General features: G+C 40.4%; 1 protein-coding gene across 3 annotated transcripts in view; it reads right to left on the bottom strand.

Moving 5' to 3' along the window:
• Positions 1 to 806: 806 nt before the first annotated feature.
• HSPBAP1 (HSPB1 associated protein 1) overlaps positions 807 to 27,109 on the bottom strand; it is a 50,646-nt gene continuing 24,343 nt past the window's right edge. For all 3 annotated transcript variants that reach the window (XM_070583760.1, XM_070583758.1, XM_070583759.1), the window contains 5 exons: positions 14,115 to 14,251; positions 10,921 to 11,092; positions 9,660 to 9,743; positions 1,815 to 1,925; positions 807 to 1,687 (listed from right to left, as the gene is read on the bottom strand). In XM_070583760.1, coding sequence (XP_070439861.1) covers positions 1,169 to 1,687; positions 1,815 to 1,925; positions 9,660 to 9,743; positions 10,921 to 11,092; positions 14,115 to 14,251 — 1,023 coding nt within the window. In that variant the 3' untranslated portion in view covers positions 807 to 1,168. The remainder of the gene's footprint in view (positions 1,688 to 1,814; positions 1,926 to 9,659; positions 9,744 to 10,920; positions 11,093 to 14,114; positions 14,252 to 27,109) is intronic.

The raw sequence follows: 27,109 nt of genomic DNA, 5'->3' as shown, positions 1-27,109 counted from the left end.
AAGACTCCGTGAATATAGCAATAATCAAAACAGTCCAAACCCTCGTGCAGTGACATTCTGGTTGGGGAGATAGACAATTATCAAATAAATAGGTAAATAGATAGTGGTCAGACGGTGGTACAGAAGGGTTTTGCTCAGACTCTTCCTGAGCACGTTCACATAACACCTCCTTCACTCTCTCTCCTGGAAGGCATACACTGTCTTCGGATTTATCGATACCCTCAGTTTAAAGCATGAGAAGGATGGGGCAAGTAGTCAAGTCATCTTAAAAGGTGACTTTGCGTATCTTTTCTGTTATGTATTTGTTTCATGAATGGTTACTCAGAGATCGATATGCTTTTTTAATTTTGAAATTCTTAGTTACACAGTAATGGTAATAATTATCCCCAGATCTTCTTGCAAATGAGAGCGGGATCAATTTCACTAAACCAAGCTTTTAGTCAGTTTCAGAAGGCAGCAGCACCCAGTCCTTTTGATTGTCAGGACTGGTGTTCCTAGATGTCCCAGTTCCTTCCGAAGGAGGCCTCATATTGGACCCCCACCTACTCTTCTCCTGGTTGGTATCCTGCTCTGGATGACAGGGGTTAACCAGTGAGAATTCTGCAGGTGCTAAAAGTGTGATCACTTCAGATCAAGGCCAGAATCCACCCAATGGATACAACAGGCCAGGGGTTGGCAAACCTTTTCTCTAAAGAGGACAGACACTGAATATTTTCAGCTTCCCGGGCCATATAATCTGTCACGGCTCAATTCTGCCACTGTAACCCTAAAGCCATGGGAGACAATATGTAAATGAATGGCGTGGCTGCGTTCCAATAAAACTTTATTTACAAAAACAAGCAGCAGGCTGACCCCTGTTTGAGGCTGATGGAGAGACTACTTCCTGTTGAGAATACTTGGGGCTTACATTTGAGATAGGCTGCAGGGATGGGAGGGGAGAGGAAAGATAAAGGCAGTGAGGAAAGAGGGCCTACAAATAACAAAGAGCTAGTGTGGCCAAAGAGCAACATGCATGCAAGAAGGTGGCAGGAGGCTGAAATTTAACCAGGTGAGAACATGTACATTTACAAGCACGTGCAAACTGACCTTCTGCTGTTCTTTTACTTAAAAATCATACTATTTAAAAGATATTTTAAAATATTATTTAAAAAGTCATTTTCTATTAGAATCACAAATTTCTTCCTTGTATCAAAAGTTGTGCCACTATCCTGGTTACCTGTGGATTCACCAAGCAGTCCAGCAAGTCATCTGTAGAAATGAGTGTTTGAGAAGGGGCCGTAGTACCATGTGAAGCAACTTGTTCCACAATTGCATTCTCACTTCTACTCATCCTTCGTTGCCTCTTGGTATTATGCAATTTTCCAAAGTGTTCTCCATCTTTGCCAACAAAGTCTTTACCGTCACTTTCAAATATGCCTCCTCTTTCTGAGGGAGCTTCTTCAGGACTCTGTATTACAGGAACCAGATCAGGGCCAAAGGGACTTGCTGCCTCCTGTTTCACTGTTTCCAAGGTTAAGTTCTGGCGACCTGTTTGTCCCACCTCCATGTGGTTGTGCACATTTAATTCTTCCCCATTTGTTCTCAGCGCTTGCATTTCTATTACCTTAGATGTTCGGTAATGATCAAAAAAGGCAGAAACAGCTCCATTTAAGTAGCGACAATTGACTTCATGAGATGTTTCCTCTACCTAAGGAAAAAGGAAAACCCTTTAGAATGGTTATATGCACTTACATAACCTGGAAGACAAATGTGCTAGCTGGGGTTGACTTATCGTAGGAAACTAAGTGCCACGATGAAAAGCAGAAGCGACCTACCTCGGTTGGGTTTAACCAAGCTCTGGTGTTGTGCGGATCCTCTGCAGTTTTCAGGGCACATACAAGTGTGCGTGTGATTGCCTCTTCTACCCGGGCCTGGTGATCTTCTTCCTAAGTTGATTAAAAAAATACAGGTTTCTTCATTTGTCTCTGTGTCTCATGGCTTCAGATAGAATAGAGTCTCTCTTAAGTGTGTATTCTGTTCTCTCATTAATAGAAACTCTGTTACAGAAGGAACGAATATACTGTTGGCAGACCACAATTTTTATATATTCACTATCATCTGCCATCTAGAAGAGTTGTAGAACATTTCACCAATCAAATTTAAGTATGTATCCTGTCTATAAGACATACGCATTAAGTGTGAACCACCTTGTGATATTTTGTCCAATGCTATCCATTCTGACATGTTTAAAATTTTTTTTAAAAGTATTACATACAGAGGAATAATCCTTATAGAGTTTGATAAGCTAATTGTTTGAGGAATGGGAGAAAAATTATAATAAACATGGTGGGCCACAAGAATGAGAGGGTTAAACGCCTGAATATGGTTTTCTTTTTTACGATACAATAAACTATAGCATTAATAATAAATTACATGAAAATCAACAACTTCTGCTCATCAAAGACACTATAAAGGAAAAAGAAAAACCAGATGTCTGTAACACACACAATTAATATGAGATTGCTATCGAGAGTATATAATCTGTACACATCAATAAATGACCCAATTTTTAAAAATGGGCAAAAGATATGAAGACAAGCATTTCAAAAAAAGGGCAATCATATGACAAATAAACACATGAAAATATGCTTAACTTCATTAATAATCAGGGAAATGTAAAATGAAAAATCCATGAAACTGGCAAAAGAACGTCTGATAATTCCAGGTCGTGGAGAAATGTGCGTTGACAGACAGAAGTCTTATACACTGATGGTCAGAGTGCAAACTGATAGAGCCATTTGGAAAACGTGTTGGCATTATCTTGTAAATTTGAGTACTGTACACCCTACAGACCAGCAATTCCACTCCTACATATATACATATTTTCTAGAGAAGCTCTTGCACGTGTGTACAGGAATATTCTATTTATAAAAGCAAAACATTAGAGGGGCTGGCCCCATGGCCGAGTGGTTGAGTTTGTGCGCTCCGCTGCAGGCGGCCCAGTGTTTCGTTGGTTCGGGTCCTGGGCGCAGACAAGGCGCTGCTCATTCAGGCCATGCTGGGGCGGCATCCCACATGCCACAACTAGAAGGACCCACAACGAAGAATATGCAACTATGTACTGGGGGGCTTTGGGGAGAAAAAGGAAAAAATAAAATCTTTAAAAAAAAAAAGCAAAACATTAGAAACAACTCAATTATCCAACAATAGAACAATGAACCAATAAATTACGGTACAGGAACACAAGAGAATATTATACCACAGTGAAAATGAATGAACAGCTACATGTTACAACACAGATGAGTCTCAGAAACATAATACTAAATTTAAAAAAAGCAAATCCCCACATGAGACACCATCTCACACTAGGATGGCTGTAATCAAAAAGATAACAAGGGTTGGTGAGGATGTGGAGAAATTGGAATCTTCACACACAGCTGGTGGGAATGGAAATGGCGCAGCTGCTTTAGAGAACAGCCTGGCAGTTCCTCAAAAGGTTAAACATAGAGTTACCTTATGTGATGGTTAATTCTATGAGTCAACTTAGTCAGGCTGTGGTGCCCAGCTGTTTGGTCAAACACTAGTCTAGATGTCGCTGTGAAGATATTTTGTAGATGTGATTTACACAATCAGTTGACTTTAAGTCAAGGAGATTATCCTCAATAATGTGGGTGGACTTCATCCAATCAGTTGAAGGTCTTAAGAGCAAAAACTAAGGTTTCCTGGAGAAGGGATTTTGCCTCACGACTGTAACAGAAATCCTGAGTGAGTGTCCAGCCTGCTGGCCTATCCTACAGATTTCAGACTCCAGATTGAAGTTCAACCCTTGTCCGAGTGTCCAGCCTGCTAGCTTGCCCTGACTAATGTACCATGTGACCCAGCCATTCCACCCCAGAGAAATGAAAACATATGTCTACACAAAAACTTGTACACAAATGTTAACAGTAGCATTATTCATAATAGCCAAAAGAAGACACAACCCAAATGTCTGTCAACTGATGAATGGATAAACGAAATGTGGTATTATCTACACAATGGAGTATTTTTCAGCCAAAAAAAAGGGAATGAAGCACTGACACATGCTACCATATGGATGAATCTTGAAAACATTATGCTGAGTGAAAGAATGCCAGCCACAAAAGACCACATACTATATGATTCTGGAATTGGTAAATCTATAGAGACAGAAAATAGGTTAGTGATTACCTATGGCCAGAGAGAAAAATGAGGGAGTAACTACTAATAGATATGGGGTTTCTTTTTAGGGTGGTGAAAATGTTCTAAAATTGCTTACGTTATGGTGGCACAATTCTGTGAATACACCAAAAACTACTGAACTGTACACTTTAAATGGGTGAACTGTATAGTCTGTGAATTAGATTTCAATAAAGCCATTACTTTTTCAAAAAAAGCAAGCCCCAGAAGGCAACATTAAATATGATCTCATTTGTATAAAGTTCAAAAACATGTAAAACTACACAAACATATTTTACAGGGACATACAAATATGTGATAAAACTCTTGTTTAAGCAAGAGAATGAGGCTAGAGAAGGGGACAGACGAGATGGGGTGGGGAAGAGGGCAACACAGATGCAGGTTACTGCTAACTTTCTAGTTTTGGGGTTAGGTGATTTCATTGGTATTCATTATATTTTCCTTTATATCTTACAAATATGTTATATATATACTCTTTTATATGTATAAATACAATAAAAGACACAATAATGGAAAAATATGAGAGTGAGAGGAAAGCCCTTACAAATTAAAAATACTTTAAAACAAAGTTTGGGCAAATACTGATAAAATGAATACATTTCAATACTAAAAGAATAAGGTGAAAAGGATGAAAAAGGCACAAGTGAGAAGAATTGAGAATGTACTTTATCCCCTAGAATATATCAGAACAGACAGACTGCATTTCTCTAACGGAGAAACTAAGAAGGGATGAATATTACATCACCTGAACTGGACTAGAATCTCTACTTTCTTCCAAACCGATGTGACTCACGACGCGAATACCAGGGCCTGGAGTTAGCTTGAGCCATATGGATACGGCAGGCTTTGAAACCTAGGGGCTTTTGCAGCTAAATTTGGCAATGAGAAGGAATTATGGTCCAGTGCTCGAAGAGACAATGATAAAAGCAACATACGAAGAGGAAGACAGAATCACTCAGCTCCTACTTTGCACTCCAGTTTTTCAAGAGAGAATGAATGGTCTTCAAACTGTGAAGTACACAGAAAGAAGATAAGAAGGACCTGGAGTCCTAGACTGGTGGAGGACAGAAAGCATCCACTTTAAATCAGTATGAAGTCTTAGGACCAAACTTGTAAGTATTTCCTTGGAGCTTGTTATACTCAATGATACCAATCCTTTGGAAAATTCTCTAAGAGACGACTATATATAACAAGCTTCTAAAAAGACCATGGTGAAGGCTTTCAAGCCCTTCAGGCCATGTAAATTCAAATCTACATAAAATATGGACAAAGAGCATTCTACAGTACGTTAAAAAAATACACCACAATCAAGTGGGATTTGTTCCAGAAATTAAGGATGGATCCATATTAGGAAAATACATTGATATCATTTACTCAAACACCACATAGTGACTAAAGAGGAACATTATATGATCATCTCCATCAATGTTTAAAAAGCATTCAGCAAAATTCAACACCTTTTCTTGATTTTAAAAAATAAAAATGTAACAAACTGAGAGATACTTAACATGATTATAAATATATATATATAAAACTCAGCTCCAGATCCAGCATTTAACTTAAAAAGAGAAATTACTCAAGGGGGCCACCCCCGTGGCCAAGTGGTTAAGTTTGCGCGCTTTGCTTCGACAGCCCAGGGTTTCGCCGGTTCAGATCCTGGGCACGGACATGGCATCACTCATCAGGCCATGCTGAGGTGGCATCCCACATGCCACAACTAGAAGGACCCACAACTAAAAATATACAACTATGTATCGGGGGGCTTTGGGGAGAAAAGGGAAAAATAAAATCTTTAAAAAAAAGAGAGAGAAATCACTCAAGGAATTCTCTCTAAAGTCAAAAACAAGATAAGGATGCCCACTATTTCCACCATTATTTACTATTGAATTGGAGCTATTAGCCAATGTAGTCCGACAAAAGAAAACAATTACATGCAAACAAATGAAAAAAAGAGGTAAAAACTATTTTAATTTTCAGGTAATTTGAGAGATGCCTGAGAACCCAATAAATTCAATAAGAAATCACTACAAACAATAAAATAATTCAAATTAACACAAAAATCAATACCCTTCACATACACAAACAATATCTAGTCAGATGATATAATGGAAGAGAAGACTCTACAGACCACAGCAACAAAAAAGATGAATTACCCAGGGATAAGCCTTAAAAAGAAATGTGCAAATCCTACATGAGGAAAACTTTAAAACACTCGTGAAATAAAGAAAATTAGACTGGAACAAGTACAAAGGTATCTCATTCTTACACAGGATAATTCGACATCACAAAGTTCATATAAAATTTAATACGGATTCAATAAAAATGTCAATCTTTTTTTCCCCTGAAGCTAGACAAGTCAATTCTAAAGGTCATCTGAAAAAACAAATTCAAGAAGAGCCAGGGAAACACTGCAAAAGAAAAGCTAGGAGAGAAGTTAGCCCTACAGATATTAAAACATACTCTCTAAACAAAACAAGATAGAAGGGATGAAAGAATAGGAAGAAAGACCAATGGAAGAAATCGATCCAAGTATGTACAGATCTCTCGTATACGATTAAGGTCACATTTCAAACCACCAGAAAAAACACAGACTTTAAAATAAATGACATCACTGACAATTCTATTGTCATTTGGTAAAAGATAAAACTAAATCTCAACCTTATACCATACACTAGTATAAACGTCTAAATGGATAAGAAACCTAAACGTAAAAAAATGAAACAATCCAAATTCTAAAAGGAAACACAGGTGAATTCCTTCACGATCTGGAAGAGCATGAAATCTTTCTAACTATAATTCAAAACCCAGAAGCCATAAAGTTCAACATCACATCCGTCGGTGAGGCTGTGGAAGAAGAAAGCACTCTCACATACTTCTGATGGAGATGCAAAACGGCACAATCACCGCGAAGTGGAACTTGGCAAAACCTAACAACTAAAGATACATTTACCCTCTGACTTGGCAAACTCATTTTTAAGACTCTACCCCGAAGACACATTTCAACAAATATAAAAAAACATATGTACAAGGTTATTCACTGGCATTATCTATAATTACAAAAGATTGGAAATAACCCAAACATCCATTCATATGGGAACTACTGAATAAACCATGGTGCACCCATATATGGGGTATATATAACTGTAAAAAAGTTATATATAACAGAAGAAAGGAACATTTCTCTGTACCACTATGTAGTTAAATTCAGGATATTATTGTTATGTGATAAAGGTAAAGTGCCGAACACTATAAATAGTTTATTACCTTTTGTGTAAGAAAAGTGAGGAAATATGAATGAACAAATATGAACAAGCACATAAATACATAAATATGTAAATTCTTATTTATTCACATATAAGTAGTCATACATAAGTATATTTATTCATTTACGTATTTGTATATATATGTTTACAAAGAAGACACACTGGAATAATGAAATGAAAACGAATAAAAGTGGATCCTTATAGGGATGGGGGAACGGAGTAGAGGGGACAGAGACGAAAGGGAGACTTCTCTGAGTATATCTTCTAATGTGACTTTGACAAGTTAAATGTTTTACATATTCAAAATATTAAATTAGATCAAAATGGGGGAAAAAGTAAATCCTAATACTGAAAACAAACTGAAATAAATGAACCTAACTGAAATCAGTAACATAACCACAAATGAAAAGGATTCCTTCCTAATGACTTCTGAACACAGGGCTTTGTACTCCCTTAGTGGGATACAGTCAAATAACAAAACAGCTTGTGAAAAAATCTTAAATTTTACTTGCAAGTTTAATGGTTAGTCATATTAGTATTGGAATTCTGGAACTGCAAACTTTACATCTTAACAAATATATTGCTGGATAAAGCAAATAAGTAAATATGTTTCTGTTATTAAGGACCCAGATTTTCAGTGTAAGAGAAGAGATAAAAATACAGAAATGGGCTGGCCCCATGGCTGAGTGGTTAAGTTCACACGCTCTGCTTCAGCAGCCCAGGGTTTCACCAGCTCAGATCCTGGGCGCGGACACGGCACCACTCATCAAGCCATGCTGAGGTGGCGTCCTACATATCTCTGCCAGAAGGACCTACAACTAGAATATACAACTATATACTGGGGGGCTTTGGGGAGGAGAAGAAGAAGAGAGAGAGAAAAAAAAGACTGGCAACAGATGTTAGCTCAGGTACCAATGTTTAAAAAAAAAAAGAAAGAAACCAGAGGTTTTGAGCTTGGAAAAGAAAAAGATTAAGAGGACTCATGACAGGTATCTTCAAATATTTGAAAAAGAAAAAAATTCTATATAGTCTCAGAAATAATGGATATGGTCACGAGCAGGCAAATGACAGCTCGAGTACTTAAAAACAGATGAGCCGCCTTAGGGGGCGAAGCATCCGTCAGGACTACTGCAGATGTGCCTTTGGCGCTGGGAGCAGAGGTGGACTCCATGGACACTACACCTTGACGTTTGCTCCAACTCCAATTCAGCATGCTACGAGCAGAATTTTTCCTGCCATACCTCTCACCTAATCCGCAAAGGCTACCCATCACTCTTCTCTAAGACCCATAAAACAGTTTCCTGTTACAGTACAGTCAAGTGTTGCTTAACAGTGGTGATGTGTTCTGAGAAACACATCATTAGGTGATTTTGTGGTTGTGCGAACATCATAGAGTGTACTTCCAAAACTAGATGGTATAACCTACTACACACCTAGGCTTTATGGGACCACTGGCGTATAATGTGGTCCACCGTTGACCAAAACTTCGTTATGTGGCCCATGACTGTTTTCCTTATGCTCCACCTATGCCAAAGGCATTTCCATTACCAGAGGATAAGAAAAGCCTGACTGAAGGGAGGATGTAGCTGCCAGAGAGAGAAGAGAGATGCAATCAAAGCCTCAGGTTAAACAGGGTATAGGCACAATCAAAGCCTTAGGTTAAAGAGACAGACGTGAGCTGTAATGGCAGCCATTTTAATTGTCAAGTAGAGCACACAACCAGGATTAAGCATAGCACACTGGAGGGAAGAGGCTTCTGGCAGAAATGAAGTGATAAAAACCTAGCTCTGAAAAACTCTGCTTTGAGAAAATGGGTAAGCCAGGACTAAGAATTCTGAAATTCATAATGAGGACCCTGAACCAAGAAGCCCAGATGGTGTGGGAAGGGACTGGCAACACGGGACACAAATGGCAGATCCAGCCAGGCCCAACACAATTCTCCTAACAACACTGGTCAAGGCAGAAGACCCTGCATGCTGACATCAGGGCCCATGGTGTACCCTCCAGAGAAAGAGAATGGCGCGTCACTAAGAATCCTATTTTCAACCTAAACATCCATCAGCAGAAAATAGAATACATAAATTATAGCATCTCAAGACAAAGTAAGACTGGAGTGTTGGTTAAAATTAATCACCAAGTTCTATAGACAAATTTTGTATATCTTAAAAGCAGAGATTACATTTATTTAAAAGAAAAACATACCAGCTCAATCCACGAGTTTACACTGACAGTGACAGGATCAATGGATTCTACATAATGCCACCAGTGTCTGGGAACAAAGAGAACCTGAAAACCAAACAAAAAATGGTTAGCACAAGAACAGGACGTTTTATTGTTATTTTAGAATCACACCCTAATTGAGGCTGCCAGAAAAAAAAAGGAATACAAATGAATTTATAGTAATATTGCTGTAGGAAAGGGAAACAAGAAAAAAACCCCAGAGCCATTACTCGTAATAGCCAAAAAGTCAAAACAACCCAAATGTCCATCAACTGATTAACGGAGAAATAAAATGTATATCCACACAATGGAACACATTCGGCCACAGAAAGGAATGAAGTACTGGTAACATCCTATAGCATGGATGAACCTTGCAAACATCATGGTGTGTGAGAGAAGCAGACACAAAGGGCCATACTTGTATGACGGCACTTATGGGAAATGTCCAGAAGAGGCAAATCTACAGAGAAAGAAAAGAGAAGAGTGGGTGTCAGGGGCTGGGGGCACGGGTCAGTGAGGAGCCACTGCTCGCAGGATGAGGCAACTTGGTCAAGTCAAACTGTTAGAGTTGGAGTACTTGAGTGTGAAGGAAGCAGAAAAAGAGCCGGTGGGCAGGGAGCAGAGGAAGAAAAACAGGCAGGGAAGAGGGATGGTCGAGGACATAAAGTCTCCTTAGAGACTAAGAAAACCTTTCAAATTGTTAATAACATAGAAGACAGCAGCTGCCGGAGTTGTAAAGGGGATTGTCCCCCTGGGTAGCAGCACTAAGTACAATACCTTTGGAAATGTTTCAGAGGCAGTCAGTTAAAAGCAAATCATTCTCAGCTCATTCTGCTCTGTTGGCCCACCACCTGGATGCATTCCAACCTGCGTTTCTGTGTTTGGGTTCTAGCACAGCTGACCAGACATTAATTGTGAATAAATGTTCCAGGGTGCTCAAGTACCCAAGCCTTGACACCTTCTCTTAACCTGAATAAAAACGACTGTGAGTTCGTCTTCCTCCACAGTCCATTCTCCTCTTCACCAGTAGGGGGAGCTGTGTACCCCCTCCCATTTCCCTTCCACGACCTGTGAAGCCGAGAAGTCCGTGTGTGAAGCCTCTAGCTGCCTCCCACTAGCAGCACGGCAGAGAGGAAAACCATGCTCATTTGTACTGCTGGGGAGGCATGTGGCATGAGGACTTGAGAGAAGTTACAGCTGGTGGGTCCACTGACAGGTCATCGATGTTTAAAGCCCACATTACCTGTCCTGGGCTCAGCGTAACCATATGTCTTCGAGCTTTCCGGAACTGAGGAAAACGTTTTAAATCAGGATTGACAACATTGACTTTGCTGAACACGCTAGATTCTTCATAAGGGATTCTAGTTGGATAAAGGAAAGGAGTATCTTCAGGAGGAAAGAGATGCCATCTTTTCCTGATTAAAAAAAGCAAGATACAAGTTAGTACACCGAACTTGAGACGTAACAGGTAGGAGGGCAGCAGCCATGTGTTCATTTTTACTCATTTTAATTCAATCCATAAAGAAATACAGGAGCAATCTCAGTGGTCACCTGGCCCATCCCTCACTCAGGGCTGGCATCCCCTCTGCAGACACCTGGCGGGGGAGGACAGCAACCAGTGGACAGCTCATGACTCCCTGAGGCAGCCCCTTTGTTGCCGGGACAGATCTAGTTTGTAAGATCACTGCTTCCTATCTCTAATCAAAGTCTGCCTCCTCATAAACCATTTCTGTCCTGACTCTAGAGCTACCCAGCACGAGCTCCACCCTCTCAAATACCTGCATTCTTAGCCAGAGGAACCACCCAGAGCTCTAACTAAAATAGTTTCCAGACTTCTCTGTTTGGGTTATAAATTCCTTAAGTTAAACATTTGTTAAGTTTATCCACGAAGGAAGAGAAATGCAAAAATGATGCCACATAGCTAGAAACTTGCATAATATAGGAATTTTCAAAAAGAAAAAATTGTAAAATGTTTCCATCACTTTAAATATTTTTGAAAAATAGAAGTGATAAATCTTAACTCACAACATGCCTGACACACCCATACTTCAGAGCCAACAGAGGGAGGAGAAGGAGGGAGAATTGTGAAAAGGGAAGAAAAAGACAGCGACAGAAATACACAGATGGGGAAGCAAAGAGAAAGCAAGATATAAAAACCACCCAGTTCTGGAAAAGCCCTCACGCCCTCCAGTGACCTGTTGCAGTTACAGTGGGGCAATTGTGTCCTTTTAGAACCGGGATGCAGTTGGCTGCTATTTTCAAACTAAGAAGTATTCTAGTTGCCTTAGAAATGACAAAGCTGCTCCATTCCACTGTACCTGTGACGAGTTCGGGAGCAGTTTCTGGCATTCAGTATGTTTAGAATGTTAGAGCTGGAAGAGCTCTTAAGCGATCATCAGTCTAATCTCACTTTCAAAGTAGTGGAAGAGGGACCAGTGCTTGCTCAGTGCCATTCACTGGGCTAATGGTTGGTGGTGGACCCAGGACTAGGTCACAGATCTCCTGACCTCTCCAGGTACCAGGTCCTTCTCCTGCACCATAGCTGTGTTTCCCAAAGAAATAGCCATAATGATAACCATCTCATACAATTTGCTTTGCTTGGCTTAAAATGTAACATATATGCGTCCTCCTCTTGTTAATCGGAAAAGGTAGTCTGTCATCCTGTCCTCCCTGCTCAAGAATCCTTGGTTCTGCATGCTGAGAGGACAGGGAATAAGCAGTATTTGCCTGGGAGGCAAGACCCCCAGGCTCCACCTGCCCTTCCGACCTAATCCCTCTGTCTCTAATGCGCAACTTACACGGGACCACTCACAGGCTCCTCTACATCCCATGCCTTCCCAGGGTCTTGCTCGTGCTGGTCACTCGGCCCCTCCCATCTGTCTTTTGAACGCTTACCCATCCTTCAAAGTCCATCACAAATGGCAGCTCCTCTCTATCTTTCCCTGCTCTTTCCAACAGGAACGTTCTCTCTTCACTTTTGAGTTCTCCAGCTCTATAAAACCTTCCTCAAGAGCATGCACGGCCTGCCTTATATCACAGCTAGCAGTGGGCTTGCCTGCATGCTGGCTGTAAACTCTCTTAGAGCAGAGGCGTCTTGTTCACTCACCTCATTCACTTCCAGATTCCTACTGTAACATGTGGTACCTGCACAGCAGGATATTCAACGACCACTTACGGAATAGTTACTTTACTACTGCAGAGCTATATGAGGCCATAAAATACACTCTACTACAAAGTTCACATAAAGCTATGTTAATTTTATACCATAGAAAGAACCCAGGTATTTTTGCTAATGTTTTTCCAACTTGAATTTCTTTGGCTTATTTCCCAATTCAGAACACATGGAAAGCAGCTACCTAAAATGATGCCCTCCCTTACTGAGTTTAAGTTCAGACTATTAACTCCACAAGGGCAGGGACCATGCATACTTGATTCACTGTTGCATCCAAGGTGCATAATAATGCACCTGAGAAGTTCAAGGACCTTTAAAAAAGACCTGATGAATCAAGGAGTGGACTACCTTACACCATTTTATAGTCTTCAAAGTACTTCGCATGTGAAATCTACTCACAAACACACTCACTGTTTCTCTTAGATCTCATAATCCTCATAATCCTTTTCACGTCCAAAGGGTCTGAGAACTTGCATGTGGCCCTTGCTGCTTTTCCCTCTGGGCTCCCTGTAAATGTCCCGAGAGGCCAAGGGAGGAGACTGGGGCATCACTAATTGGGGGGAAATAAGGCTGCACATACAGCATTCTGAGTACATCCTCCAAGTGGCAGAAACACTAACTCTCACTGGACTCCCAGAACCAGGGACTACCAGAGTGCTGCCTGACTCAGCCCCGGCATCTCTTAGGGGCCACAGACAGTTGGAGATAAAAACCGACTTAAGGTAGTAAGATACTGCATGGTGTCTACATGGAGGCACAAACTACAATTTAGAGTTGAAAGGGGCCATAAATATCTGGTCCAGTAGTTCTCAAACCAGGCTCCCAGGCATCCCCTCAGCACTGGCAGGTAGCAGCAAAGCCTCTTCCTTTCAACAAACTGCTCTATTCTTATTTATTTAGGTTTGAAGAAAGGGTGTCCCTCCTTTTAAATAAAAGTTTGAAAGCTACAAATGCAGACTCTTATGTAAAAGAGCGAAGCAGACAACTGTCTGGCTGAACTGGGAGTGGAAGCCTGGAGTTTCAGGATCAGCTTTCTGAAGACGATCCTCATCACAGCTGAGAGACACACGTGGAAACCACCAGTAAACTGTTCCCCTCACTTCACAAAGGAGGAAAGTGAACGAGACGTTAAGAGATCTGCCCTGGTCATGAGGCAGGCTGACAGGATGGAGCTGGGACTAAACCTTGGGGTCCTGCCACCTACCTGATACTCATTCCTCTTCCTGTGCAACACACACACACTCATGCATGCGCCTGTGCATTACCTTCCTTGGACCTGGAATACTAAGTTGCAACCGTAGGAGTCCAGATGACAGGGTGTATGGGCCCCCAGGGAGCCGATCCACAATGTACTTTCCCGTCCATTTCTTCCAGGAAATCCGAAGTCAGACCACATCACATCCTGTTTTGAAAATAAAGGTACAGTCCATCAAGAACCAACCAACTCCACTGTATGGCAGTGTTGCACACTGTCACTTAAGCGTCTGGTTTTTGGCCCTTGGAATACTCTTATAGAAAAAGCTATCGATGGAGGAGGTTAGGTTTCCAGAGAAGTCCAAGAGATCTTTTAAACCAATAACATATCTGAATTACTTCACTAATAGTAGTTATCCAACCAATATTTACTGACTGCCTACAACATGCCAGGCAATGTTCTAGAAGCCTGTAATGAATCGATGAACAAAACACATAAAATGCCCACCCAGATGAAGCTCATGTTTTAGAGGCTGGAGATAGACAGTAAATTACAGACATAATTATGCAGATTTCTAGGGGAACAGTGTTTCAGGCAGCAGGAACAGTGACTGCAGTGGAAGTAGAAATATTTCAAATATCTCTGAAGCTCAACTCAGGAAGCCAGAAGGTCGTATTTCCTGTAAGCAGTGCAGATATTTCTGGACACAAGTACTACATTAACTTTTTGCCCTTCAATGATCACATAAAAGAAGCCTTCTCCTAGGTTAGCGGAGTTATTTAAAACTATAGATGCCAGAGCTTTAGTTCATACCTGCTAAATCAGTCTCCACGTGGGGGCAGCAGAGCACACCTTCTGAAAAACACATCTATTGAAGACTTCTGCTGTACCAGCAAAAGTCATGCACTCCTAAGTGTAGTAAGTAATGAACTTTTAAATAGAGACAACACAGCGCTCTTGGCTTGGCTCTCCTTACACGTGGTTCTGCGGACAGAGCGTGCCCAAGTCAACTACTGACCCATAACTACCATCTGATCCAGTAGTTCTTAAACCAGGCTCCCTTGCATCCCCTCAGGGATGCTGCCCTGCTACCAATGGCTCTGCTCTACTTTATTCAGGTTTGAAGAAAGGGTTGTTCCTGCTTTTAAATAAAAATTGGAAAACTACAAACATAGTTTGACATAAACCGAAATCCATGGAATTAAAAATATGTATAAGCTAGAAAAGAACAGACTAGTGAACCAGACATAAAGATTTTGTTTTATTCATTTTTTTACTCATCAATTTTTCCTACTGAGTTCTGAAAAATAAAACAAGAAAGACTTCTATGTGCAGAACATGGTCCTAAATGTTGACACCTCTTTTATCAGTATCTTCAATCTATATTTTCTATTTTTAGAGGCAAACCATTAAAAGCTGTATTCAAAGAGAAAGATTTTGGAGAGATATTTAATGGATGGTTTTGAGGAAGCCTAGAAAAAGGCATTTTCATTTTTGTTTTGAGTGATGAAAATAGCGGAATATGTGCATGTAACTAATGTCTGTTATGGAAGGGGAGTTCTTGCAAGGTCAGCACTACTGTAAATGCATATGGCTCACACGCAGCAGCTCCGGGGTGGCAAAAATCACATCCCCTTTGGATATAGCCCATAAGCTCCAGGCAGGGAGCTCTGTATTGCCAATGTCTAACCTAATGCCTGGCGCAGGGGGAGTGCTGATGACATTGGCTGCTTGGGACGGAAAGAAGAATCTGTTGGCTTATTATGGACAAATGGCTCAGGTCAAGAACATTTTTGAGCATGTACCACACACCTGGTATGATGCTGGGTGTTTGGAATACAAATGTTAATGCAACATAGGCCCCCCCCTCCCGCCCCTGTTCAAATCTAACGTGGGAAATAGTCCCATAAATGGACCTTTTCAATACAGTATGGCAAGTGCTCTGACAGAACTGAGCAGAGGGAGCTCTAAGATCACAGAAGAAGGGCTCCGGGCCCAAGCAGGAGCTTAGGAGAGGCTTCCAACTAACCCGGTCCTGGGAACAAGTCACAACACCTCAGTCTGGAAGTTAACTAAAGGCAGCTGAAAGACCTGCAGCATAAAAACAAAAAACGGGGTTCTGCCTTAGCTAAGAAGAGGCTGGGTTAAACGGTTCTTAATCTTTTTATAGACACACCCCTCTGCAAATCTAATGAATCCCAACACCCCTCTCCTGAGGAGAATGCACACACACATACAATTTCATAGATACGTTGAGGGAGTTGATGGGCTGACCCCAGGGAAGAACCCTGTTCTAGAGCACAGCTTTAGGAAGAGTCAGAGAATGAAGAATTTTCTGCCGGGTGGGGGTGACTATGAGAAACCGACGAGAGGTTTCCCTGACCTCTTAATCTAACACAGCAACGATGTGAAAAGGGAAATTACTTTGGAATAATTAGATCAGGGTGACCTAAACTACCTAAAATTCAGTTGCAAACTGGCTGGGACAGCCAAAGGGTGAAGGGTTTGTTGGGTAGGGGCAGAGAGAGGGAGTGAGTCAAAGTAAATTTGTCAGAAAAAAGAGAGCATTTAGTGTACCTACTTAGTGTTTCTTTTCCTCAGGTCTTGAGTTGGGACTTTCTGGCCAATTGAGTTCAGCTACTTGCAGGTAGTCAACTGTCTGAAATCAACACGGGCCCAGGAGACTCTGCCTTGAGTCTTGCTAGAAACAAGTGACCTGTTAGGCTGCTGTATATCAGTGGCACCAACACAGGTGACCAGTGGGGTGATCCATCCTGGGGTCTATTCTATTATCCACTTCAGGAGTTGGAAAAGTCTTCAGAAATCATCTATATCCAGAAAATTCTATTCTACATCACCCCTGAAAAGAGCAATCAAGTGTCTGGCTGACGGCTTACTACAAAATCAGTATCTGCTTTCTTGCAACTTCCAGAAGAAAGTCCTAGATTTGCTTTCTAGAGACAACAAATTTAACTTCTCTTCTGCCAAAAGTTGCTGTCTTTAAATTATCTGAAAAACTGTCAGGCCTTCTCCTGTAACTTTTTTTTATACCTAGACTCAGTAGCATTTTTCCTTTCAGCTGCTCTCCTCCCACTGCCTTTAGTTCGTCAACAGCCCTCTTAAAGCCTGGCTCCCAAACTGAACCCCAGGCACAGCCCGCGTGGTACCTTGTATATGCGATGGCAACATTCCATGACCTGGACGTTATACATTAATGCACTGCCAGTGCTGTGTGGTTTTGTTTTTAAGTAACTGAATTATACCACGGCTAATCTTGGGCTTGCCTGCCTTTTTCTTATGAACTATTGCCCAGCCATTATCTCTTCAGCCTTCACTCATTAACAGATTTTAGGAAATAGCCATGGGACCCTCCCTTTATCCCTCTTAAACGGAATCTTGTTAGTTTCTGCCTGATGCTTTGCAATGTTTACATCAACCTCTGTACACTACTCCCAAACTTCATCTCCAGTCTTTTTCTCCTGTCCATGACTAACCCCGTATTTTCAGTTGCTAACAAGTTATTTCTACCTGCTTACTGAATCCTTACAGTGAGCCAGGCCCTGACTCTAACATTTTATATGTACCATCTCACTTAATCCTTATGAGATTAAAGGTAGTTGTGCCCATTTTACATATGTGGAAACTAAGGGACAGTATTATCCTTCTGACAGTCCTATAAAAAGACGTGGTGACATTTTTGGTTGTCATGATGAATAGGAGGGGGTGCTACGGGTTATTTGATGGACAGGGGCCACAGATGCAGCTTAACACAACAAAGAAAGGTCCTGTATCTTGTACAATTTTAATAATGCTGAAAAATCTGACCTTAATTACCTGAGACTAGAACTCTTACTCTATTCCACATACCATCAAAGGATTTTTACATGCATATAGATGAATATACTTATTTAGCCTCATTTCCAAGTGTTAAATACAAAATGTTGGAAATATTCTAAGAATTTTATCTTTATTATTTTAAATTGGGCCTTTTCCTTGTAGGTTGGTGCAGGAAGGGGATGCAGGCTCTGATATGAGAACCACTGCTGTACCATCTCTACAGCTCCCCCAGTACGGACCACAGACCTCCCCGCCTTTGCTCCTGCTGTTCCCTCTGCCTGGCTGGTCTTCTCCCCATCCCTTCCCACACCGCAATTCACATTTCTCTTCCAAGACCCAATGTAAATGTCACTTCCTTGAACCCTTCCACTCCCCCTTGTGCAACTTGGTCATTCTCTTCCAAAGAACGTTCATTCTTTGCCTCTGACCTCACAGCAGCAAAAGTGACCTTAAAAGGTTAGGTCCTGTCACTCCCTTGCTTTACACGTAGAATTAGACCCAAATGTCCTCTATCATAGGCCTGTGTGACCCCTCTCATCTCTCTGACACCTCTAACCCTCTCTGTCTCATTGGCGAGGCTTCAGTCAAACCAGCCTTCTTTTTTTCAAAAAAGGCAAACATTTCCCTTCTTCAAGGCCTTTTCACATGCTATTCACTCTGCTTAGAAAGCTCTTGACCCTCCTTTCTCATATTTTAGGTATCAGCTTAAATATCATCTCCTCAGAGAAGGCTTCCCAACTTACCCTATCTAGAGTCAGTCCCTCTGCAGCTACCCTGCTGTTCGGCCCATTTTTGTTTACTTCATAACACTTAACAACAGTTTGGCCATTACTTGTTAAACTCACTTGTCTGTCTTCTTCACTAGAATATGAGCTCCCCGAGGAAAGGGGACCAGGGCTGTCTGTGACTCTCTAGGCTGAGCACAGCGCCCGAAAAACAGGTGTTTGTGGAAGGAATACGTAACCGCTCACATTTTACGATTGTTTTCTGTCTTTCAAACACTTACTTGCCTCAGTTACTCCAGCAACTGGCAGACGCCACAGCATACAGCAGCAGCAGAGCTCAAATCTAGTTTCTGCATTTATCTAGCCTCAGCATTGGCACTTCATGTTTTTTACTGGCTGGAACTCTTATTACTGTTTTGCTTCTGGAATTTTTTTCTTGGGCAAATATAGGTCTGGTGGGTATGGTTTGGGGTTCCTTGGTCATCCTAGGCCAATGCCCAAGTCTAAACAACTCTCCTAACACACAGCGACTGAAAACAGCCTCTGGGAGAGCCTCACATGGAACCCAGCAAGCTCCCTCAGGGTCTGCAGCGTCGGAAGCGGAGCATCCCAGAGCAGAGTGTGCGCCGGAGCTCGGCCTGGTTTCTGGACTACATGGAATGTGGCATTTCTTCAGGAGGATGATACACTGGTTTTGGAGGTTGACTTAATCATGCACCTGGATCTGACTACTTCATTACATCTTCTAGTACAGTCACTGAGCATTTACACAAGAAAATATATGTTGTTTTATTATACATTACTTTCTTTAAAATTCTCCTTTATATTACAGGTAAGGCATTTTAACAATTTTAAAAAACTACATGTGTAAGTAATTATATCATCTACAAATTGTATTTCAGAATCATAAAAGGAATGCAAGATCCAAGAGAGTCGAGAATCACTGCTCTAACACATCTACTCAAATCAACAAATACTGACTGGTAACGTGATACGCTAATAATCAAGGATGGAGACTCAAAAAAGTGTAAGACGTAAACATCTCCATTATCAAGAAATTTACAATCTAGCTGGAGACACCAACCTGAAATAACAACATAAACAAATAAATTATCAAAATAATGCCAGAAGGCAGTTTCTACCACTGTCACACAACTGTACAATAAAGAGGTCAAGAATGGTGGAAATTTGTTTTTTGCCAATCTGTCTTGATCCCTCAACAAGGAACCAATGCATTAGTACTTAACGCAGAGATCTGAACTGTGTTCCTTTCCCTCTCTCTGCTTCAGGGAGAAGTAGAGCAGATGCCAACTTATCCACTTAACCACTAAATAAAATGACAGTCGATCATCTTGCCCCAGGCATCTGGCCATAGGGCCTCCCCCTGAAACTGCCAGACCTACTGCCTAAGAACTGCTCTTCCCCCTGACTTCAAAAGGCTCCCTCCGCTGCTGGCAAGGATGTTCTCAGCTGTGCGCTAAGGATGACGGTGCAGAGGGCAAGACTTGGAAGCCCCCCTTAAATGCCGCAATTCTTCCAGGCCCTATTCTCGCTGCATGCAGAGACCGTGGAATAACTCTACTTTCCTTTTATTTATTGCTTTAAAAAAAATTTTTTTGTGAGGAAGACTGGCCCTGAGCTAACATCTGATGCCAATCCTCCTCTTTGTTTGAGGAAGATTGTTGCAAAGCTAACGTCTATGCCGATCTTCCTCTACTTTATGTGATGTGCTGCCAGTGTGGCTTGATGAGCGGTGCTAGGTCCGCGCCCAGGATCCAAACCTGCGAACCCTGGACCACCAAAACAGAGTGCACGAACTTAACCACTATGCTACAGGACCAGCCCTTCTACTTTCCTTTTAAGATGTAAATCTTCCTTCAACTTTTCATGACTTTCCATGACCAGGTGTGGCAGAAACTGCCTATCTTTCTTAATATCTCATCCCCAATTTTATTCAAGGAAATAATGTGCCCAGCTTAAGAGACACGCGTTTTCCAGCCTCCCTTGCAGTTAAGCGGGGCCATGAGACTAAATTCTAACCATTAAGCAGAAGTTGTTGGGTGGGACTTCTGAGAAAGTTCCTTAAAAGAGAGACAGAGAGCCAGGAGTATACTTTTGTTCTTCCTTCCTCCTTTCCGGAATACAGTTGTAATGGCTAACTTGGCACATGAGACGGCCTTGAAGATGGAAGCCATATCCCAAGGACAGAGCAGAAAGGCAGGAAGAACTTGGGTTCTTTGGCATGACGAAGCCTCCATTCCAGCCTTGGCCAGAGCACCTCCAAACTCTCCTTACATGAGGAAAAACATCACCCTTGTGTGTTTGGTTAGGCTAGCTCTGGGTTTTTCATTATAAGCAACCAAGCCCAACTCACACTGATTCAGGTTAACCCACAGAACCCTGTGTTTCCCTAATCATCCCATTTTGTCAGAGCCTTTATCCCAGGTTTGCAGCTAGTCTAGTCCTAAACCCCATACATATATATCCTGAGAAATCTACCCCTGAAGAAATATTCCTGGAGATGCTTTGGGGTGGGAATAGGGAGAGTTCTACGGTACTATTCTTCGAGTACACCATAAATTTAGTAGGCTTCCCCAGGCTGGCCTGGAGAACCTACCGCCAACATCATCACTGTTTCTCCAGGGGGAAAAAAAACGTTCTGAGTCCAAACAACTCATATACAAATAGAAAGTGTAGATAATAAGCAACGAAAATGACTTAAAAGACAGCAAAAGAGAAACAGAGCCATAAAGGTCTGGATAACCAACTCTTTAATTAGAGAGTAAGACTCTAGCTATTACGGAAGTACTAACACAGGGCTGCAGTAACTCAGTAGTCCTTTAGATACTCCAGTGGCTAGGGGAAGTTCTAGATGGAAATAACACCATATCTTACCCCAGCACTTAAAGGAGTTAGCGAGGAATTCAGTTCTCTTCTTCGCCCTCCCTCATCTCTAACCCCAACGGTTTCCTATCAGCCCTGAGTCCTAGTCTCCCCCAAGAATCTATCTGGGAAGTTCATCTGCAGTTTAAAGACCCCTGAGGGAAATGGGAGGGAAATAACACATTAGAGTGTTTCAGGATAAGGCCAAATGTAGCACAGTTCTGTACAGAATGAGCAATATGACCAAAATTCATCCTTCACTCATAGCTGAAAACTGGCTGGCCAATGAAAATGAACTTTGCTTATAACACAAAAGTAGGGCAGGTACTTAACTCTCCTCTTTCTTTTGGACTGCTCTGCCTTGTCATGATGTTCTGAACATAATATACAATTTATAAAGAAAGATGGTTTTATTTGATGTGTACATAGAGTAATCATATTTCCCAAATAAAAAAACCAGGACACACAGGGTGACAAGAGATTTTTGTGCCATTTGTGGAAGATAAGAGTTAGTTGGGGAGATAGTGCTCAAATACCAACATAACGGAATATTTAGAAACTATATTTTTTCCACTGCCTAGTTTTCTTTTTAAATCAATTTTCTTGAGGTAAAATTTACATACAATAAAATGCACTCATTTTAGAGTACAGTTCAACAAGTTCTGACAAATGTATACACCAGTGTAACCACCACCAAGACAGAATACTTCCATTACCCCCAAAAGTTCCCTCTTACTGTGCAATCAGTCTGCCTGTCTCCATCCTCAGCCCCTAGCAACCACTGATCTACTTTCTGTTATAAGAATATTTTGAAACTGGATTCCTTTAGGTACACATAACAGCAATGAGGATCAGTTTTGAAAACTGCTTAACTAAAAATGTCCCCAACACTTCAAACAAAATAAGAGACTCTAAAAATCTGAGTGTAACAAAAAAGTTTAAGAAAATGTATATGCTTCAGTGTTCTTGATTATGCACAATATTCCAAAACTATTACAACCAATTAAGTGATGAAATAACGTCAAAAACAGGACTGAACTCTAACAGCACATTTTATACTCTTCTATATTAAGACTTGGTTTCCGCATTTGACTTTCAAGTCCCAAGGGAGTCCCAGCTTCATTCAGGTTGGCATCTCCAGTACTAACAGCGAGCACAACAAACGCTGACACACTGCTGAGTTACTGATCTACGTAACTAGTCTATTTTTATCTTCAGTAGCTCCTAAACCTGTTTCAATTAACAAGTTAAATAACTGTTAGAGAACCAAACACCATTTAAAAAATGCTGTACAAGTCACCAAATCTTCCATAATTTTTAGTTTTAACCAAAGAACTGAAGAAAAACTGGTAAGATGCTTATAATATTGAAGGATCACTTTTTAGCCTACCATGTAAACCAATCACCAAAAAATAATTCATTCTTAAGTTGTTTACTTCTAAAAGATGGTATATTTTGAGTTGGGGCATTCTCAGAGCCTAGATTTGATATGAGCTAGTCTAAGCTCTAGGCTCTGAGAAGGCTCCAACTCAAAACTATTTGTTCTTTTACCTATACCATGCTGTTTGGGCAACTTGTAGTCATGGTTGATGTGAGTCTGTCAATGATATTAAAAGTTGCCTCATTCTGGGGCCAGCCCGTGGCCGAGCGGTTAAGCTGACACACTCTGCTCCAGTGGCCCAGGGTTTCACTGGTTAGGATCCTGGGTGCAGACCTAGCACCTCTCATCAAGCCATGCTTAGGTGGTGTCCCACACAGCAGAACTAGAAAGACCTACAACTAGAATATACAACTATGTACTGGGGGGCTTTGGGGAGAAGGAAAAAAAAGATTGGCAACAGATGCTAGCTCACGGCCAATCTTTAAGGAAAAAAATGTGTCTCATTCTATTTATTCTCCAGGCTTAGGTCATAAATACAGAAAACTGATTACACATAACTCCATAACGAACTTACATCTGAAAAAAAAGAAAAAAACCAATACTGGTCAAAACCAACAAAAATGGAACTTTAAAACAATATAAACTATAATGACGATTTAAAACGTATAAAGGATAAACACTTCAATTTAAATTTCAAACAGCTCCTTAGATGGACATTATAAATTAGCAAGTACTTAAGCCTCTTTTTTCCTTAGGGAAATTACCTTAGGTAACATAACCAGAGGAGAAGGAGTTAACTCTACCCACAGACAGGCTTGGATAAACACCCAAATTCTTACATTCCAATTTGCCCCATCATCACCACTAGCCATCAAACTCCTTTCATCATTACTAAACCACCAGGTTCAATTTCAACACACTCTTATAACTACGTTATAAAGTCCAAGACAGGTTAGAACTAATCTTCCACATATTGTACTTTGAGATTCTGTGTCCTGGTGTCTTAACAAGACTCCTGACTCTTAGTAGCCAGTGTGAATCACAACATAAAATGGAATCTACACGGGAAACATTCTTGGGGCGAAATTCCTTTTGCCATATGTTGATTCTTAATAGCTTCAATGTCGATGATACTTACTGATAATTACAAAAGGCAACACCTGTCATTCTTACCTAGTGAGTCAGAGATAAAGAATTTTACATGGGACTGTCACCCATTCCCTACTCTCCTTGGGAAGTAGAGAACAAAATCTTCCGAATACATGTTTTACTTAGATTAGCCAATGATATGATGTGTAACTAAAAACTGATGGGACTGATTTCACTTGCCAGACATGAAAGTCAGTTAAGCATCAAAATAATAACTTCTGGCCACCTTTAAGGCCCCAGGATATTTTTCCAATCATATCAGTATATTTACCAGTATATATAAATATTACATAATTATCAGCAGATTAATTTACTTTATGGAAGAAAAGGGTTAATAGATGGAATCTTTAAGTAGAGGCTAAAAGCAAAACCTTATAAAACTAATAGAAGGCTGAAGAGAGCTAAGAATTTCTTATCAAGATTGACAAATGCTACAATTGATTACTAGAAGCCACAGAAAATGTGACAAGGGTAAAGCTGGGGGTTTAAGTTAAAACATTCTCTGAAAGGCCCTGAAGACCAAAGAAATATCAAAACAAGAAATGTAAGACCAGGAAAAAACCACATTTACATAATCATTCAAATACCTATTATGTATTCAAGCACTACATTAGCAGTTTTGGGGAATAAAAAATTATAAAACACAGTCCCTGTGCCCAAAGAGCTTACAATATTGTTAGAGGAACAAGACGAAAGCACTCTGTGTCATTGATCATTTAAATAACAATGCAAATAAAACATAAAGGAATGAAGGCAAGTGATGGATGGATGTGGGTACAAGTGGTTGAGAAGGATTGACAGCCAAGGCTGAATCTGAGCCAGGCCCTAAGAAGCAGAATTTTTTTTTTTTTTTTTAAAGATTTTATTTTTTTCCTTTTTCTCCCCAAAGCCCCCCGGTACATAGTTGTATATTATTTGTTGTGGGTCCTTCTAGTTGTGGCATGTGGGACGCTGCCTCAGCGTGGTTTGATGAGCAGTGCCATGTCCGCACCCAGGATTCGAACCAACGAAACACTGGGCCGCCTGCAGCGGAGCGCGCGAACTTAACCACTCGGCCACGGGGCCAGCCCCTAGAAGCAGAATTTTAATAGGCAGAAATTGAGAACATGGGCAAAAGACAGAAGATGAGAGAGAACATGGCGGTCCAGCACTTGGCGAAGAGACTAGTCAGGGACTTACGCAGAAGAAACAGGTCATGTCAGTCATACTGGAGAGAGTCTTAAATGCTATCCCGATACAATTTTAAATCATGAAATGTTGGTGAACATCATTAACATATTTCAATATTTAATCTGGAGCATGACTTGAAATGTGGTTTCATAAGAAACAGTTTTAGAATCAATTAGAAGAGTCAGAACTGGAGGAATAAAGAGTAATTTCAGAAGTGATATTGTAGACCAGGGTTCTTTCTTTTACTGAGCATCTGCTATGTGTCAAGCATTGACCTAACTGATTGACATACATTAGATCTACATCCCCTCTTGAAAGGATTTCATGCTTTGCAAAGGAGATCATAATCAGGTTTCTTGAATATTAACTTTCTAACGTGCATTAAAATATTCTGCTAGTTGCCAAAAAAAATTTAATTTCATTGCTATTTAAAAGAATAATTTCTTGCGGGTCCCTGACACACTTTCAGGGGATCTGTGAGGTTGAAATTATTTTTATAATACCATTAAGATGTTATTTGCCTATTTCACTGTGTTGACATTTGCATTGATGGCACAAAACAATGATGAATCAAACTGCTGGTGTCAAGACAGTGGAATCAAAGTGCATTGGTAGCACTGTATTCTTTTTTTAAAAAAAAAACAACTTTATTGAGGCATAAATGACGTACAATGAACAACATATATTTAAAGTATACAATTTGACAAATTTTTACATACACCTGAGAAACCACCACTACAATCAAGATGACAAACATTTTGATCAGGTCCAGAAGTTTCCCCACGACCCTCTGTAACCCATCTCTCTCGACCTGCTCATTCTCAGACAACTACTGATTTATTTTCTGTCACTATAAACTTGTTTGCAAGTTCTACAATCTTATATAAATGGAATCATATAGTAAGTACTCCTCTTTCATGCTAACGCTAACCAAAGGTAAACTAAACAAAGCAGACTTCAGACAATGTAAACATCAGAACAAGGAAGAACCCAGGAGGGAGAGGATCATTTCACCATGATAAAAGATCAAGCCATTAAGAGGACGTAATAATCCTAAATGTGTATAAACCTAATAACGGTTTCAAAATACATGAAACAAAAACTGACCAACCCAAGCTGAAAAAGAAACAAATATACAATTATAGTTGGGAAATTTCAATACCTCTCTCTATATAATCAGCACAGAGAATTACTAAGGATACAGGAGACTTAAAACAATCAATTTAACTTAATTGACATTTATAAAACACAACAGCAGAATACACATTATTTTCAAGCGCCCCGGAATGTCTATCAAGATTGACTATATTCTGGGCCATAAAACACTTAAATTTAAAAGGAGAAATCACACAAAGTATGTTCTCTGACCACAGTAAAATTAAATTAGAAATCGAATAAAAACGTAGCTGGAAAATCTCCAAATATTTGGAAATTAAACATTGCACTTCTAAATAACCAATAAACTAAAGAATAAATCACAAGGGAAATTAGAAAATATTTTGAACAAAATGAAAATGATTTCCAAAACTCCTAGCTTGAAACACATGAGCTTGAAAGCTTCCTATTACTTAAAAAACTTTTTTGACGAGAACGGAGATATTAACAAATGTCACTTTTTTAAATAATGAAGTATAGGGAATCTGTCAACATTTGGAAGATCTATGTAACTCAGTAAACCAATATTTTCCAAATGGCCAATTAAGGCATTACAAAGATCCATTCCATGCAAGACAGATCAATGGATTTTATTCTAAGAATACAAAGAATTCATCAATTGTGGGTTCAGATTCTGTACTGCAGCAAACAAACCTTTAAGAAATCACCTCTTGTCAAGTGTGGTGGAGTGTTAAAAAAAATCCACAATTATCTAAAAAGGCTGCTAAAATACTCCTCTCTTTCAGCTGCAAATGTGCGTGAGGC

This window comes from Equus przewalskii, chromosome 18 (genome assembly GCF_037783145.1).
Source record: "Equus przewalskii isolate Varuska chromosome 18, EquPr2, whole genome shotgun sequence".
NCBI classification, from domain to species: Eukaryota; Metazoa; Chordata; class Mammalia; order Perissodactyla; family Equidae; genus Equus; species Equus przewalskii.
Note: the sequence above shows the minus strand (reverse complement) of the source record. Positions and strands in the feature narration are given on the sequence as shown.